The sequence below is a fragment of the Equus asinus genome, chromosome 6 (genome assembly GCF_041296235.1).
Source record: "Equus asinus isolate D_3611 breed Donkey chromosome 6, EquAss-T2T_v2, whole genome shotgun sequence".
Lineage (NCBI taxonomy): Eukaryota > Metazoa > Chordata > Mammalia > Perissodactyla > Equidae > Equus > Equus asinus.
Window position 1 is genome coordinate 30,568,203 of NC_091795.1, and position 17,538 is coordinate 30,585,740.

General features: G+C 38.1%; 1 protein-coding gene across 2 annotated transcripts in view; it reads right to left on the reverse strand.

Moving 5' to 3' along the window:
- DNAH6 (dynein axonemal heavy chain 6) overlaps window positions 1–17,538 on the reverse strand; it is a 249,681-nt gene that overhangs the window by 200,532 nt on the left and 31,611 nt on the right. The window contains exons 6-11 of one of the 2 annotated variants that reach the window (XM_070511881.1): window positions 14,999–15,133; window positions 14,812–14,911; window positions 14,009–14,126; window positions 12,488–12,656; window positions 10,172–10,288; window positions 5,846–6,046 (exon numbers count right to left, since the gene is read on the reverse strand). In XM_070511881.1, the coding sequence (XP_070367982.1) occupies window positions 5,846–6,046; window positions 10,172–10,288; window positions 12,488–12,656; window positions 14,009–14,126; window positions 14,812–14,911; window positions 14,999–15,133 (840 nt within the window). Of the gene's footprint in view, window positions 1–5,845; window positions 6,047–10,171; window positions 10,289–12,487; window positions 12,657–14,008; window positions 14,127–14,790; window positions 14,912–14,998; window positions 15,134–17,538 lie in introns of both variants that reach the window. The other variant, XM_014852847.3, reaches the window with a different exon arrangement.

Genomic DNA, 17,538 nt, shown 5'->3' on the forward strand with positions numbered 1-17,538 from the left:
TTCTGGAAAAGTCCGTATATGTCTCAGTGATTTGAGATACCATGTTTTTCATACTCATGTATTTGGGTGTATTTCTGGACTTTCTATTCTCTCTCACTGGTCTTGTAGCTATTCATGTGCCAATACCACACTCTTATTAGTTATACAGTGTTTATATTTAATATTTGGTAAGGATAGCACACCTCATAACCTTTCTTTTTTCAGTGTTTTCCCAGCTTTCTTGCATATCTATTTTTACATATGTGCTTTGATGAGGATTTTAGGCTGGTTACTTTTAAAACTGCAGATGAGAAGCAGGCTCCGAGGACCGGAATTTTGCTTGCCCTTTTGAGAGACATTTGCACTTGTGAAGGAAGGGGGGATGACCTTGTAGGGACCTGAAATTGGCCACCCCAGGATATGTCTCTTTGGCATCGGGATTGTTTGGGGCTGATTGCTTTTATAAACTGGGACAGGGAAGGAGGCTCTGGGGAATGGAACTTGCCCTTGTTGGGACACATTTACATTTGTAAGGTAAATCTCTATCTGTAAACGGTGCCTCCCTCTCTGTACCGGGAAGAAGAAGAGAGATGACCTTATCCCTAGAAACTCTTAATGGGGAAGGCAAGAACTTAAGTTGGTTGCTGTCTGGCAATCTCATGTAACTGATTTAGGGTGGTGGCTTCTAACCTTTCTAACATTTACTTAATCCGATTTGATTCTTGTTTAAAAGTCATGAGATCACCCAATGTCCAGACCCCACCTGCACTGATACCATTTTAACTTTTTTCATGTTCTTTCCTTTGTCTTGTAAAGAAATGACTCACATACCCATGCCTTATAAAATTAGCCCTAACCCTCAACTCAGGGCAGCAGCAGGAGCTCTGACTGCCTGTGGGTCCTGTCCCCATGCACCAGCTCTGCCTGCCCATGGGTCCTGTCCCCATGCCAGCGGGGGCAGCAGCAGCGGCTCTGCCTGCCCATGGGCCCTGTCCCCATGCCAGCGGGGGCAGCAGAAGCGGTGGCAGCAGAAGCTCTGACTGCCCATGGGTCCCGTCCCCATGCTATTCTATTCTCTAAATAAAAGAGCACTACTGCCAGATCTTAAGAGTCTAAGAAACCTTTCTTTCGACTCCTTGGCTCACTGACCCCGCATCATGCTTTACTATAAACTTGTCTAGCTCCATGATAAAGCTTGCTAGGATTTTTATTGGCATTGTGTTAAATTTATAAATTAACCTAGGAAGAACAGACGTCTTTATTATATTGAGGCATTCTGTCTAAGAACATTTGCCCAAGTCTATTTTTCCAGAAGCTTTTAAGAAAACCTTTAAGTTTTCTTAATATAGGGTCTTAACACACTTATTAGGTTTATCCCTAAATATATTACCTTCTTTGTTGCCATTTTGAATGAGTTTTTTTATACTAGGCATTTTCAGCATTCTAGAACAATTTATGTAACAACACGAATAGCTAGTCTTCAGACATTTGATAAGATCCCCCTTTGACGGACGCCATGTGGGCCTGGTGCTTTTAACAGCACATTCTTTGAGAACTTCCTCTATTTCTTCTGGGGAAATTGGTAGCCTTTTTGTTTTTAATGTGGGTGATTTAGACCAACATATTTCCCTAAAAAACTATCCATTTAACCTAGGTTTTCAAATTCATTTGGATAAATGTCTGCAAGGTAATCTCTTATGACTTTTTTTTCTGTTTCAATGGTTATTTCCTTGTTATTTCTCATTGATTGTGTTGCTTAGGGCTTCTATATCCTTATTTTTTTTCCTACTTGATCTGTCATCCTAAGAATGGAATGTTAAAGTCTCACATTCTATATTTCTATTTACGTCCCGTTGCATCTCTTGCATTATAAAAGTGTTTCCTGTGCCATTTACCGCTTTCCCATTTACCTCGACACCACTGAACATCCCTTCACTGTTAGCCTTTCTGAATCACTTTGCTTTGCATTTCTCTCTTGAATACAACATACCATTTGTTTTGCCTTGTGAGACAAATTTAAAATCTTTTTCTTTTAAAAGATGAATTAAATGCACTCACATTTCGTTGTTTTATTGACATATTTGGTCTCAAATATATCATATTGAGCAAATCAATTGAGCAAATCAAATATATTGATTTGCTGCTTTTTACTGATATTCTTTAATTCTCACTTATACCTCTAAATCAATCAATAAATGTATTCTACTTTCCTCTTATTCTCTCCCTTCTCTTTCTGTTTTTAAAGGTGCATTATTTCTACTTTATTAGAACATACAACATTTGTATATTAGTCTCCCCTCCTTGTCTCTACCTATGTTTTAGTCTTAGATAGATCTACAATTAAATTTATTAGTCACCATTAATTTGTTTATTAAGAGAATATTTTTAGAGAAGTTTTAGGTTCACAGCAAAACTGAGAGGAAAGTACAGAGATTTCCCACATACTTCCTGCTCCCACATATGCATAGCCACCCATTATCTACATCCCCCACCAGAGTGGTACATTTGTTACAACTGATAAAACTACACTGACACAGCGTAATCACTCAAAGTCCATAGATTACATTATGGCCCACTCTTGGTGTATGGGTTTGGACAAATGTATAATGACATGTATCCATCATTATGGAATCATACAGAGTACTTTAACTGTCCCCCAAATCCTCTGTGTTCCACCTATTCATCTCTCCTCCCTTGGCAACCACTGATCCTTTTACTGTCTCCATGGTTTTGCCTTTTCCAGAATGTCATATAGTTGGATCTTACAGTGGATGATATAGTTGTATGATATACATACATATAGTGTATGATATAGTTGGATCATACATTTACACTTTTTTTTTGTTTGTTTGAGTAAGATTCTCCCTGAGCTAACATCTGTGCCAATCTTCCTCTATTTTGTATGTGGGTCACTGCCATAGCATGGTTGCTGACAAGTGGTGTAGGTCTGCACCCAGAAACCAAAGCTGGGCTGCTGAAGCATAGTATGCTGAACTTAATCACTAGGCCATGGGGCCAGCCCCCCATGTCTGCACCTTTTGAAGTTGTCCCACAGTTGTCCTTTGGATAGCCTATTCTGTTCTTTTTTGTCTTTCTTCTCTTTGCTTTGGTTTTCAAGGATTTTATTGATATATCCTCTAGCTCAGGGATTCTTTCCTTGGCTATATAGAATCTACTAATAAGTCCATTAAAGAACAGTCTCCATTTCTATTACAGTTTTATTATCTCTAGCATTTCTTTTTGCTTTTTTCTTAGGATTTTCATCTCTCTGCTTACATTGCCCATCTGTTCTTGCATGCTGCTTATGTTATCTATTAATGCCACTTAGCATATTAATCATAATTGTTTTAAATTCTGGGTCTGATATTTCCAATATCCCTGCCATATCTGGCTCTGATGCTTGCTCTGTCTTCAAATTGTGTTTTTCCCTTTTTAGTATGCCTTGTAACTTTTTTGTGATAGCAGGACATGACATACTGGGTAAAAGGAACTGCTGTAAATAGGTCCTTAGTAAGGGGATGGTGAGGTGTAGGGGGAGGGGAAAGGTTCTATAGTCCTATGATGAGTCTCAGTCTTTTAGTGAGCCTATGCTTCTGGACTGTGAACCTCATAAATGTTTCTCATTTGTCTTCTCTCCACTTCAGTGAGACAGAATGGCTAGAGTAGGCTGCAGTTGTGTATTTTCCCTCCCCCAGGTCAGTTAGGCTCTGATAATATCCTAGCAGGTTAGGCTCTGGTTAACTAGTTTCCCCTGAGGGCTGGCCTTGTTAAGAACAGAGTGCTCTGGTGTATTTTAAGATGGCTCCTTTCCCCCTCCCCCTGCTGGAAGCATGAGGGGATTTTTCTCCAACATTTACCACGGGAATGTGGTTGAGCTCCTGGAGGTAAATCTCACAATATCGATTGGGTCCCCCTGGAGTTTTTAATTCTCAGAATGGTTCACACTGTGCCTCCAGCAATTCATCAATTACAGTTTAGGTTTTCCTGCCCTGGCACTGGTTCCCGTGGTGGTTTCTGCTCATGAGTCTCTGCTCTCAGAAGCCATGAATCCCCCTATTCACCTGTCTCTCCAATCTTGGGGGCTGCAGTTTGCCCTGTGTCCTCACCTCTCTTACAGATCCAAGAAGAGTTGTTGATTTTTCCATCTGTTTAGCTTTTTACTTTTTGTTAGAATGGAGTGGTGACTTTCAAGCTCCTTACATGTGGAACCGAAAACAGGAAAATCAGTTTTTTTGCCAAAATTATCTCTTGGTTATAGGAAACTCATTCTCACTCCAGTTTTGATCACACAAACCACACAAACTCCTGATCAGTACCCAATTCCCTAAGTTTTTGTATTTTTAAAACTACTTTTCTATAGCCTTGATAGTTGAAGAACTAGGTTGGCTAGATAAAAATTCTTGATTCACACTTTCTTCCCTTGAATTTCACTAAAAAATGGTATTCTTTTATTGCCTTGCTTTATATGTGGTTTTTGAGAAGTCTGTTGCCAGTGTAATTCTCTTACTTTTGTAAGTTATTTGATCATTTTGCTTTGAGACCTGGAGGAATTTTTCTTTAGCTTTAAAAGCTAATGGTTTTAAGAGGCTATATCTCAGAGTTGACTGTTCTGAGTCAATTTTCCAAGGTACTCTCTAGGTTCTTTCAACAGATAGATTCAGGTTTTCTCTTCTTGGACTATAGTTATAACCATTTGTTCTACCCTTTGTTTAGTTTTTCTTTTTCAGAGACTCCAAGTATATGTGTGTTATTTCTTCTTTATGTGTCTTATGTTTTAATTATTTTCTTTCTGTTCCTTTTTACTTATATCTCTAGCTTATTTTCATTCCCTTGGTTGTTTTCCTGTCTTTCTCTTATACTCATTATTTTTTCCTATCATTTTTCTAGACTAATTATTAAATTTTCATTTTCTTTTTTGCTTATTCTCTCTTGGGCACCACGTAATTTAATCTTCATTTCTGAGATGAATTTGTCTTTTTATTCCCATTTCTATTTTGAATTTTGAATTCAATGTGATTTTGCACATATTCAAATGGTTGTTTGAGGATATTTACTTCAGTAAATATAGTGGCTTTTATTTCATGGGTTTTTGGGAGGAAAGGGAAGGAATATTCATCAGCTGTTTTAATCTTCACTCTCTGTTTTCTCCTCATAGTAGATTTGCATATACTTAATATATTTTAATTTCTTCAGCTCATAGATTTGGAGTGATTTATAAGATTTTCCATTTAAGGGCATTCTGTGCTGTCAGTGTAGAAATGTGCAGATTATTTCATTTTATTTTTTGGTGATGGGGGAACTCTGATTTTTTGGTTCTTTTTTGTCTTGCAGGACCTTAACTTTCATTAGTTGCTTTATTTCCCCTGTACCAGTCAATGTTCAAAGAATGCCTCTTCTCCATTTTTAAGTTTATTTTCTCCCCTAGAAGGGATTCCATCTTGAATAGCTTGGACTTTTAAGTCCCTTTCCTGTAGTCAGTGCTCTGATGTACCAAGACTTTTTAAAAAATCATTTTACCATTTAGAGATTAAGTGACATTCCATTTAAAGATAAGAAAGGAAGAAAATATATTGCTCCATTTCTTAAAAATTGAGAATATTATAAGATAGTTTTAGTAGGGGCTGGCCTTGTGGCCGAGTGGTTAAGTTTGCGCGCTGCGCTGCAGGCGGCCCAGCGTTTCGTTGGTTCGAATCCTGGGCGCGGACATGGCACTGCTCATCAAATCATGCTGAGGCAGCGTCCCACATGCCACAACTAGAAGGACCCACAACGGAGAATATACAACTATGTACTGGGGGGCTTTGGGGAGAAAAAGGAAAAAAAATAAAATCTTTAAGAAAAATAGTTTTAGTAAAAGTAAATATACCTTTATTTGAAGGATAATTGTGTGAAAATTCTTATCATCATCAAATACTGCTGATAAGCTTGGACCTGATCCACAAGTTTTTTCTTCAAGTTTGTTGTTAATGTAAGGGCTGGTAAAAGCATCAAAATACGTATCAGGCACGAGATTAGGAACTGATAATACAGTGTTTTGAAAATGATTAATTGCACCCGAAATACCATCCTGTTAGAGAGAAAAGCAGAAACATAAATGTGAACACATATACGGTTATATTTATGAATATTTTTGAATTTTCTGAAAGGGTAAAATAAATAAGAATAACTCGTTCAGTCTTGCCAGATACAGTGTTGATACTGAGTATATGACAAACCAGAAGACACAGCCCGGTCTTCAGGAAATACATCTTCTAATTGAGAGAGAGGAAGATAAAAAATTGCAACACATTATATTTGAAGTGTAAACAAAACACAGAAAGGTCATAAGCGAGGGAAGGCCAGAGTATGCCTAAGAGAATCAGGGAAAGTTTAAAGGGTGGGTTAAAAGGTTATATTCTTTGAGCAGTAATTTCCATTCTAGGAATTGATCCTAAGAGAAAGAGTTAGATATGTAAATAAAAATTCCTCTTCAAGGACACTCACTGAGGCATTACTTATAATAAAAACCAATAGGAGAAATATCTTAGTGTTCAAAAACAGGAGTGTGGTTAAGTTATGGTACATTTAAACAACGGAAAACTAAGTACTCCTTCAAAATGGTGTCTCCAAAGACTGATTAATGACATGGGACAAAGCTTATGATATACAATGTTAAGTTAAAAAAAAGAACAGGATAAAACTGGTGTATAATACCCATTTTAAAAATGTATATATAAAATCTCCTGGTAAGTTAGATATGTTGGTATATTAGTATGTACTAAAACAAAGTTAGAAAAAACATACACAATGTTAAAGGGTTATTTCTATTTCTGGTACATGGGATTAGAGACGATTTTAACAATCTTTTTCTGTGTTTTTCAAATTCTCTTCAATGAGCATGAATTAATTTATAATTTATAATAAACACAAAATCTAATTAGAGAAAATGAGATAAAGAGAAGGTACTTGTTGAAATGAGTCTTAATAGATGAGCAGAAGCTTGTCAAGTATACACGACAGGAGTGCAATCCTTGTAAGCCACTGTGTGAGAGGCCTGAGGGGGCCACCAGGTTTGGGTGCTGTCAGTCGTTTAGGCTCTGGAGCATAAGTGCCAGGGTGGAGAAACAGGACAGGATGCGGCCGGCCCTTCATGAAAGGCCTTGTGAGTGATACTGGGGTCCAGTGTTACCCCACAGGCTAGCGTTCCCCAGATTGTGACCATGGACAACCCTGAGGATAAAAGGGTCCCAACGTCAGATAAATTTGAGAAGAAACCTTGGGTTGAATAAAGTTAGAGGGGATTCTTCTCCAGATCTGCTAAACAGGATTTTTCATATTTGTTAATATGCAAATGCATATCACAACCCGTTTTCCTCCTAGAATGCCTATCAACATCTCACAAAGCATCCTTTGAAAAATGCTGGTATAGGCAATGGAGAAATTTTTTTTTTTGGTGATGAAGATTGACCCTGAGCTAACATCTGTTGCCAGTCTTCCTTTTTTTGCTTGAGGAAGATGGTCCCTGAACTAACATCCATGCCAATCTTCCTCTACTTTGTGTATGGGATGCTACCACAGCATGGCTTGAAGCAATGTGCAGGTCTGTGCCTAGGATCCAAACTGAAGAACTTCAGGCCACCACAGTGGAGCATGCAAACTTAAGCACTATGCCACTGGACCAACTCTGGCAACGGGAAAATTTTAATTTTACGGGACATGATCAGATTTGCCTATGAAACAATCTCACTGTCAGCAATGTAGAAAAGGGATTAGAAGGAAATGAGGCAGGCAGATCAGAACAGACTATTACAGCAGGCCAGGTGAGAGATGATGAGGTTCCCATTGAGAGGAGGAGCAATTAAGAGTTAAGACACAGGGCTTGGTGACTTGATCTCAAAGAGGTAAGGGAGAATCTAGGATGACTCCCAGACTGCTGGCCTGGGCATATGGATAATGCCTTTCATTGAGATGGAGATATAGAAAAGGAGAGAGTTTTGGAAGAAGTTTCTAAGTTCAGTTTATATACAGCATGTGAAAAGGAGGGAGCCCTGCAGAATCCCAACAATCAAAAGTCAGACAAACAAGAGGCTCTGAGAAAGAGGAATGAAAAGGAAAAAATGTTGAAACAGGAGTAAATCCAAAAGAAATTAAACCAAGGGGGGTTTCTTCTTCCAGAGGTGGAAGCAGTAAATACAGTCTAATGCACGAGGAGGTCTGTCAAACACAACAGGAAAGAAAGGAATCGAAAAATGTATATTGGATCAAGTATTCAGAAATGCTAGGTAACCCAAGCAAGAACAGTGTAAGATGTCAAGACTTAGGTATACAATTTTCCTTTCGACTAAGCTCTATACGTGTGTGTGTGTTTGAAACAACTAGATAAGGATGATTGTTAAGACTAATGACCAAAATAATTGTGAGAACAATTAGAAATTCATGAGTGATACTCCTGTTTATCCTGCTATTGGCTAGTTTTGTGTTACACGAAGTAAAATCTTTCGTGTGATGTGAACACGTGAACATACTGATTATGCCCAGAACTCAGCCTGTAACTTCACTTACATAACTGGGCAGGAGGGCACATGAGAGCCCAGTGCCTCTCTGTGTGGGGGCACCTGAGGGAGGCTCCAACCACAGGGACCTCAGCAGTCTGCTTGTCCTTGTAAATATCCTAAAATAGCCTATCTGATAAGTTATAGAATCATAAACTGCCAGAATTAGAAGCAACCTTAAACCTCCTCTGCCTTCTCATCTTACAGATGCATAAACTGAACACTAGAGAGATAAGTGGTTTCCCCAAGGTCAAATAGTTCATTAGTTATAAAGCCAAGACTAGAATCTAAAGATCCTGATTACTACTACTTCTGTGCCAGAGTATACCAGCTAACAACAGAAAATATGGACTCTGATTGGTTTGCTAGTCTATGCATGTACACAAATGTGGAAGGCAGAATTCTAAGATGGCCCCAAGATGCCCCTGGTGTACATGCCCTGTATAAGCCCCTCCTCTTGAGTATGGGGACGGACACCTGTGAATATGGTGGGATTCCACTTCCATGATTAGGTTGCTTTACGTGGACAGTCGAGGAAATGTTGCAGGTATAATGAAGGTCCTAAATCAGTCAGCTTTGAGTTAATCGAAAGGTGATTATCTTGGGTAGAAGTGACTGGGTCAAGTGAAAGCCCTTAAAAGAGGGACTGAGCCCTTCCTGAAGGAGACTCTCCAGCTGGTCTTGAAGCAGCAAACACCCATACTGTAAACTGTTTACAGAGTTGGCCCCATGCGAGGAGCTGTAGGTGGTTTCTAGGATCTAAGGGTGGTCTCCAGCTGACATCCCTCAAGAAAACAGGGACTTCAGTCCTAAGCTGCTTAGAGATGAATTTTTCCAACAACCTAGGGGAGCATCGAAGTGGATCCCTCTCCCGTCAAGCTTCTGCGGAGACCTCAGCTCAGCTGATCCCTGAATGGGAGCCTGGAGAGGCCCTGAAGCCGAGGATGAGATAAGCAGCACCCGGACTCCTGGCCCACAGAAACTCGGATATAACAAATGGTTGTTGTTTTCACATGAATAAGGAGAACAGATTAGTGGTTACCAGAGGGGAAGGGAGTTGGGGATGGGTGAAAGAGGTAAAGGGGCACATAACTCTGGTGAGGATAAAACCTAGACTATGGGTGGTGAGCACGATGCAGTCTATACAGAAACTGATATATAACAATGTACCCCTGAAATTACACAATATTATAAGCCAATGTGACCTCAATAAAATAATTGTTAAAAAAATTTAAAAATGGTTGCTGTTTTAAGCTACCAAATATGTGTTAATTTGTTACACAGCAATAGATAACTAAAACAACAAAACACTCTCAGATGCAGCACACTTAAAAAGATTTCAAAAAAGGTATTTACAACTTAGTAATTTCTTGGACTCTTATTAGAGAGATGCCCATAGTCAATTCTAAATTTTGTATAGAACATGTTCTCTTTATGGTATACCCTACCAAGGCCCTAATCTGTCTCAAAGAAAATGTGCTAAACTTTCAGATACTTTTTATGTGTGTGGGACGCTGTGCACAGAACAATGCTTTCTCTTTCTCATATGATCATTTTGGACAAGTGACAACAGCAATCCTGCCAGTCATCCAACAGTAGAACAGTTGCTTCATTTTCCAAAAAGGTGTGTATACACGGATGTTATATGAAGAAACACATACCAGAAAGTCTTCCAAAGAAGGCTCAAAGAGTAGTGACTGGACTGTCAAAATCAGTTCTGTGAGAAACATGGGGATGAGCGACTCATCTTCTTCCTGCTTTTCCACCACAGGGGCCCCCTGAAATGAACACATTTGCAGGTTATAAAGATGTAAGTACCCAGGTGCAAAGAAAAAACTCTGTATTCCAAGAGGCATGCAAACTTAAGCTTGTGCAATTTGCTGATTTTATAATGTTGGGATGTCTTTCAAAGAATATTGCCATAGAAATCAAAAAATAAAGGCAAATGTTGAAAGACTGTACAACAATGTAAAACTTTTCTCTTTGTAAAAACACCACCAACAAAATGGAAAGACAAACAACAAGCTGGAAAATACACCAGTAATGTATATGGCAGATAAAAGGCTGATAATATATAAACAAAAATATACTGGATATACTCATTAGAGGTATACACTAATAATATAATAATTGATACTTAAACAAAAATATACTACAACAGAAATGTACTTAAATGGAGAAATGGGTAAAGGGCACAATCTGACATTTCTTAAAAGGAATATACAAATGATTGATCAACCTCCTCCTTCTCTTCCTCATGATACTTTATGCAGAAACAACATTTAGGGAGTATTTACTGTGAGCCGGGCAGTGCTAAGGATTCGTGTAATTCCCATGCCAACCATGTGAAGCAGGTATCGTTATTACTCCCAGGAGAAAATAGGATCTGGAGAAGGTGAGACATTTCATCCGGGACACACTGGTTAGTAAGCGGCAGAGCAGAGCTCACCAGCGGTGACCTGAACTCTTATCACTGTACTGGGGTGGCAGTTAAAGGAACATAACATTTAAATGCAGCAGTATACCACTTTACATCCATCAGATTGACAAAGATTAAATGAATGATAATATCTAGTATGCGTGTGGGTAAATGCTCACTCTCAAACATTTCTAGGAAGGTTGTAAGTTGACACAAAACTTTCTGGAAAGTTATGCCTCAGTATCAAAAGCCTTAACAGGTGAGCATATTTCTGACCCAACAATTCCACATCTAGAAATTTCTTCTAAGGGGAAAAATCAGAGATGTGTGAAAAATGTATAGACAAGGATGTTCTTTGCAGCATTATTTGGAATAGCGGGAAAATGATCAATAACAGAAAATTATTTATAAAACGTACAGTATGTTTCTATGGGAGAATATTATACAGAAAAATACATATTGACTTGGGAGATTTTTCACAGTACATTGCTAAGTGGAAAGAGCAGGTGATGAAGTAGTCGATAAAGTATGAAACTGTTTTCCCTTTGGAAATAGTTATCTTTGGATAGCAGACAATGCTTTTCTTTGTATATTTCTGTGTTCAAATCTTCTGCACTTAGCATACATTACTTTTATAATTAGATGTTACTTTTCAAATGTGATAGAATTTGGAAAAAGGAGGAACTGAGAATAGAGGAGGAGAGAAAGTAATGAAAAGGAGTATGCAACTAAAATTCAGCTTTTGGAGAAAAGGGAAACTATGGCAAAGAGCATCAGGCCTTGGATTAGGGTTCCTGGGGAGGAAGTTGAGATGTGGAGGTAGGAAGCTTGATGAAACCAGGTCAACTTGTTTTGCTTTATTTTTAGGCAGCTGGCATGAAGCTATTATCCAGGATGGAGCTGGGGAAAGCTTATTGGGAAACGTGGATTGAATTAATATGATTTCTCTCTTAGCTATGCAATAATTAGAAGGCACAGTCAAATTTGTACTACTTCACCTCACACATCTCAAATTACTGTGTCCCTAAGATCAATCCTCCCAAGAGGTTATTCACTCAAAGCTCAAAGATTTGCTTCCATGATTTGCTTCTTCTCATCTCCAAATCCTTGTTTATCTCTTTCATTTATACCACCTTCCCTGCTTCTCTCTGCCAGTTCATGCTCACGGTGACTCCCAATTGTAAGCTTCTTGGGGGAAGGATCCTGTCTATGCTTTTCATCATTATAAACCCAACACTCAGCAGAAGGATTGGTACCTACTAGATACTTAAGAAATATTTGTTGAATGAACACATAAATAACCTTTAGCAAATTCCTAGGAGAGAGACAGCAACATTTAGCACAGTGGATGTTTTCTCTATAATTAGATACTCGTTGATATGCTGATTATCATTTTGCCATTTTATATGTGCATGGTAGGCTCTGATTTTACTGTGAAATCCTCTAAGCATTTCTCCCGTTTTTCCAGCACACAGAAAACAGCATAATTCATAGTGCATAGTAAGCACTCCTCAGTACATGCTGACCAACGAACTTTCTTAATTTTGTCTACATAGACCTTTTTATCAGTGACTTCAGGCTTTTCTTCAGTAATCCATTTCTGAATGACATCTGCTGAAGGTGTTCGTTTGAGCTTGTCAGTGAGATAATTCAAAAGAGAGTTAACAGAATTTACTGTCAGGACGTGCATTGTGTTCTCAATTAGATAGTCATTTAGACGGATAAAGCTTGAAAAGAAAAAAAAAGACAGCTTCAGTTTTCTGTATTCCCTACATATTTTCAAAAGTGACTCTAGAGCCAGTATTTAAATTTTAAAATATCATAATTTCTCTTTGAATTTCCATTTATATTACAATATCAGATGTTTATTGTCCAGAAGAGTTGTTCTTAGACATTTTTCAATTTAAAACAAAAATATATTCAAATACAGAGCCTCAATTTAGCTAGGTGTTCTGACTACTCAATGAGATATTTAATGTGCAATAAAGTTGTTATGGAAAAAGCGTCTAGTTCATCTAGCCAAAAGGGCTGTAGGATTTTTTTAAGATGCTTTAAAGAAGAAATCAGTGAGTATATAACATCTCTAACTTACATTCTAACAGTAAAAGTGTGAAATCTTTGCTATTGAATAAATGTTATTAGAGAGCAATTGCTAACCCAAAGATGCAAATTCTATGTTTCCTTACTTGAGTGCTTAGAATGCAGATTGAGTCAGCAAGGTATTTAGAATAACTTTTTATTCTGTTTAAGTGGAGCCCAGGAGCCTCTAGTACCTGTAGACCTATGACAGTGGCCTCAGGGACTGCTTCACTGACTGCTGTTGTGACACAGGCATTATCATGTTATCTCATATATAAATAGGTGCACAATTAAGATTTACTAAGTAGACAGCTATAAAAGTTGGACTAAGTCAATGAGCACTGAGTAGCAATAATCAGTGTTTTATGGCGCCACCTACAGCTTTTCAGACAATGTTTGGTGATTTTGTTTGCAAGAGTTATTTGCAGTGATGAGGTTTTAGAATGTTGTGAAATCCAAACTCTGGAACAATGTCAAGATCCAGTGGGGTAAGCCAGTGGCAGAGCTAATCCTACTGAGGGAGAATCCCCTGGAGAGACCCTGGAAGCAAGACTTTCCTCCCTTGTCTCTCAGCTGCACAACCTTGGGGAGATGGCGGAACTGTGTGTGGCAATGCAGCTGCCTATAGTTCTGTAGTGACCAAAGAGATGGAGCAGGCACTCCAGGTACACTGGAGGCCCACAAATCTCTGTGTGCCTGACTTCTTATCACAGCCTGCCCCATGCTCCAGGCTGGGCTAGAAGGAAACAAAGCCTTAGTGATCAAAGAGGAGCTCTTGGCCCTGGTCATGCCCTCCACTCTCTACCAGCTTGTCATTCCCACTGGCTGCTTTGCTGGGTGGCAGTTGTAGGGGCAGGTTTCTGGGGCATGCATTCAGGTTACCATGTCCTTCAAATCCCTCCTCACTACTAGTGAATCCTGTGATGGAGGCTTTAATTTTTGATGAAACTTGAGAAGGTTGATGCTCTAATTCTTCTTGAAAGAAAGAATAATCATTTACCATGTCAGCCTCATGCAATGATGCCTCTTGCTGGCCTGCTCTGTGTATGTCATTTTCTCAGAGTCTGTGCAAGCAGGCAACTCAATGACATTTCCATCCTCTGGCTTGTTACAATAAGCTAAGAACAACAGAAGACGCAACAATAACAATTCTTGTGTAAAAATTCCATTGCTTTCAATATGGATTAAAAGACAAGTAAAATTAAAAAACAACAAAAATGCTTTGGTTCATGAGATATTTCCAACTCCAGAAAACAGCCCAGTTATCCAAAAGAATTCCACATCAAAGGATTTCAACTCAACAAAAGACTGTAGACAGTTTATTAACATTCCCTCTAACAGAACTGGATCTGTGGACCATACCACTTCTTCCCCAGGAACACTCTTACCCTCCTTTTGCACCTGCAGTTTATCCAAACCATCTGGGGCCAATCCTGAGATCCATCCAGTCCCTTAATTTTAACAAACCTATTGTCCCTTCTAGTAGGTTGCACATACCTTTAAGCAGAGAGGCCCCGAGTCTGCTATAAAATGCTTGTGAAATAAAGATTCTGTAACCAGTTTAGAAATACTATACACAAGCAGGGGCAATGCAAGGAAAATGCAGTATTTACTGTCTCTCCCTCTCTACAATATACATTGAATTTATAACCTATCGAGCAAAAGTTTAGAAGAATAGAAAATTAAGATCATTATTTAAACTTAGGAAAAGCAGAATAAAAACGAGTTAATATTTTAGAGAGCCACCACTTCTGATCTATCGAAGTTCTCTCGCCTTCATACCCTCAACAACATCATACGAACAATCATCAGGAATGAATCCCGCAGCACGCAGAGCAACTCGACAAGCTTTCCTGACCACAACTTTTGCCTCGTTTCGAAAGTCTTCTAGGCACTCTGTCACCTAGGCATTGATGAATATGCATAATTAGTGGTACCAAAGCAGCAATAATAGGAAAAAATCTTGGAATTTATAGACAAAATTCCTTACCTCTTCTAGCCGTATGACTTGTGCGAGCTTAAATTCTTGCAGGGTGTAGGTGTGACATTTTTCAATATAACAAAGTCCCATAAAACTCAGTTGATAGCACAATTCATTTATTTTAAGAAGAGCTGGTCGCAGATACTGAATGAAAATAGGAATTTATCATTATTTAGTTAAAAAAAAAAACCTCTGTCTTTTAAAAGTATAAAAATGTTTGGAAAGCAAAAAGGTTATTAAGAAAAAAAATAGCTCTGTACGTTAACTTTGTCTAAAATTACAAAGCACATACTTTAAACAGGGACACTTCTGAAATTTTGCTCTAAAAACATTCTTTGAATTATCAGATTTAATTTGTCTGAATTCCTTTCTTTTCATTTTGACAACACGTCTTTTAGCTATGAGATTGAGGGCAAGTAACAGAGGACTGGGCAATATCTTACATTTCACTAGGTTTGGCTACTGGCTACTAAAAAATTCTTCCTGTTACCTTAAGGATTTTGCAATGTCCAGTCATCATGATAATGTAGGGGCCCATCTATTTTTGATCTAAGAGGCTATGACATAGAACCAAGACAAATTTAACTTTAAATTTTCAGTGGGTAACAAGTTGCCAAAAAGAAAATTAGTCACTATTAAGAACCTATCTTGCAATGAGGGCTGGGAGAATGAGTGGAAGTATTTGTAAAATTATGCCTCATAAAATTAACTTAATCTTTCTCTTTGCCACCATCCTAAGTCAGAGTTCTAGGCTGTTGGCTTTGAAGGCACATATTTTAAGAATGTTCCAAAGCCATTCACTCTTACAGCTCCTAATCTAATCAAAGGAGAAGTAGTACGTTATATTAAAAAAGTTAACATTAATTTATTTGTAGGTGACACCAATTTATATGTTATATACAACACATTACTGGACTCTTTTCTAGGATTTTCCAAAATAGGACAAACAACAGTTATTCACACCCACATGAAATAGTCCTTTAACTATTTATTCTAAGTATAAATAAAGGAAAGTTATAATTAGCAAAGTCCTAAATGAAGAGAGAAATGAGAAAACATCTAGGAAGTCTATAGCCCTTAAGATTCATCTCTTGGGGGAATTTGTATGATTTTTAATCATACAATCCTTTTTAAGGAGCAAAACTTTAGAGGCTAAGTCTATAAATTGAAATAAGATGCTAAATAAATTAACACGAGTTCAGGAGTAGGGATGAGAATGTAATCAAAACAGGGCAGTAAAAGCAAGGAAGTCTAGGATGCTCTGGAGAAAGTCCTTGAACCAAAAATACAAGTTCTATTCAGTAAAGGGACAAAGAGCAAGGATCCAATGAAAGGGGCCGGCCTGGTAGTGTAGGGTTTGAGTTTGCCTGCTCCACTTCTGTGGCCTGGGGTTTGCTGGTTCGGATCCCAGGCATGGACCTACACACCACTCATCAAGCCATGCTGTGGAGGTGTCCCACATACAAAATAGAGGAAGACTGGCACAGATGTTAGCTCAAGGACAATCTTCCTCACCAAAAACAAAAAAAAAAAGGAAGGATTTTAATTACAAAGGAACATTCAAATTAAAATAAACGAATGACAATGTATGAGTGAATGTGAAAAACTGCCTGAAAGCCTGAAAGCATCATGTATAACAAAATTACATGATATTAGAAAACCAGCAAAATCGTCAAATACCGGGCAGGTTAAAATCATGTGCAGCATTAAATAATATTGAAAAATTAATACTAAACACACACCTACGTCTAGAGAAAAGTGAAACCTGGAAATGTAGGAGACTAGAAGGCACAAAAAGTAGGCATAGTCTTAGATAGCTTCATTGGCGAATTCCACCAAACATTTAAAGAAAAATTAATAGCAATTCTTCATATACTCTTTCAAAAAAGTAGAAGAGGGAATATTTCCCAACTCATTCTATAAAGCCAGTGTTACCCTGATACCAAAACCAGACAAACACATCACAAGGAAAAAAATTCTAGACCAATATTCCTTAAGAAAATATATATATGCAAATATCCTCAATAAAATACTAGCAAACCAAATCTAGCAATATGTAAAAAGGATTACACACCATGACCAAATATGATTTATCCCAGCAATGCAAAGCTGGTTTAATATCTGAAAATCAATTATTGTAATAAATCATATCAATAGAATAAGGGGCAAAAAACCCATGATAATCTCAATAGATGCAGAAAAAGCATTTGACAGATTCATCATGGTTCTATGGTAAAAACATACAACAAACTAGGGATAGAAAGCAACTTCCTCAGAACATCATACTTAATGGTGAAAGACGGAATGCTTTCCCTCTAAGATCAGGAACAAGACAAGAATTTCTGTTCCTGCCACTTCTATTCATCAGAAAGTTCTAGCCAGGGAACTAAGGCAAGAGAATTATATAAAAGTCATTTAGATTGGAAAGGAGGAGTAAAACCATATCTCTATTTGGAGAGGACATATTCTTGTTCATAGAATATCCTAAGGAATGAACACACACACACATACATACACATACCGCCCCCCCCACCCCCCGCAACGAAACT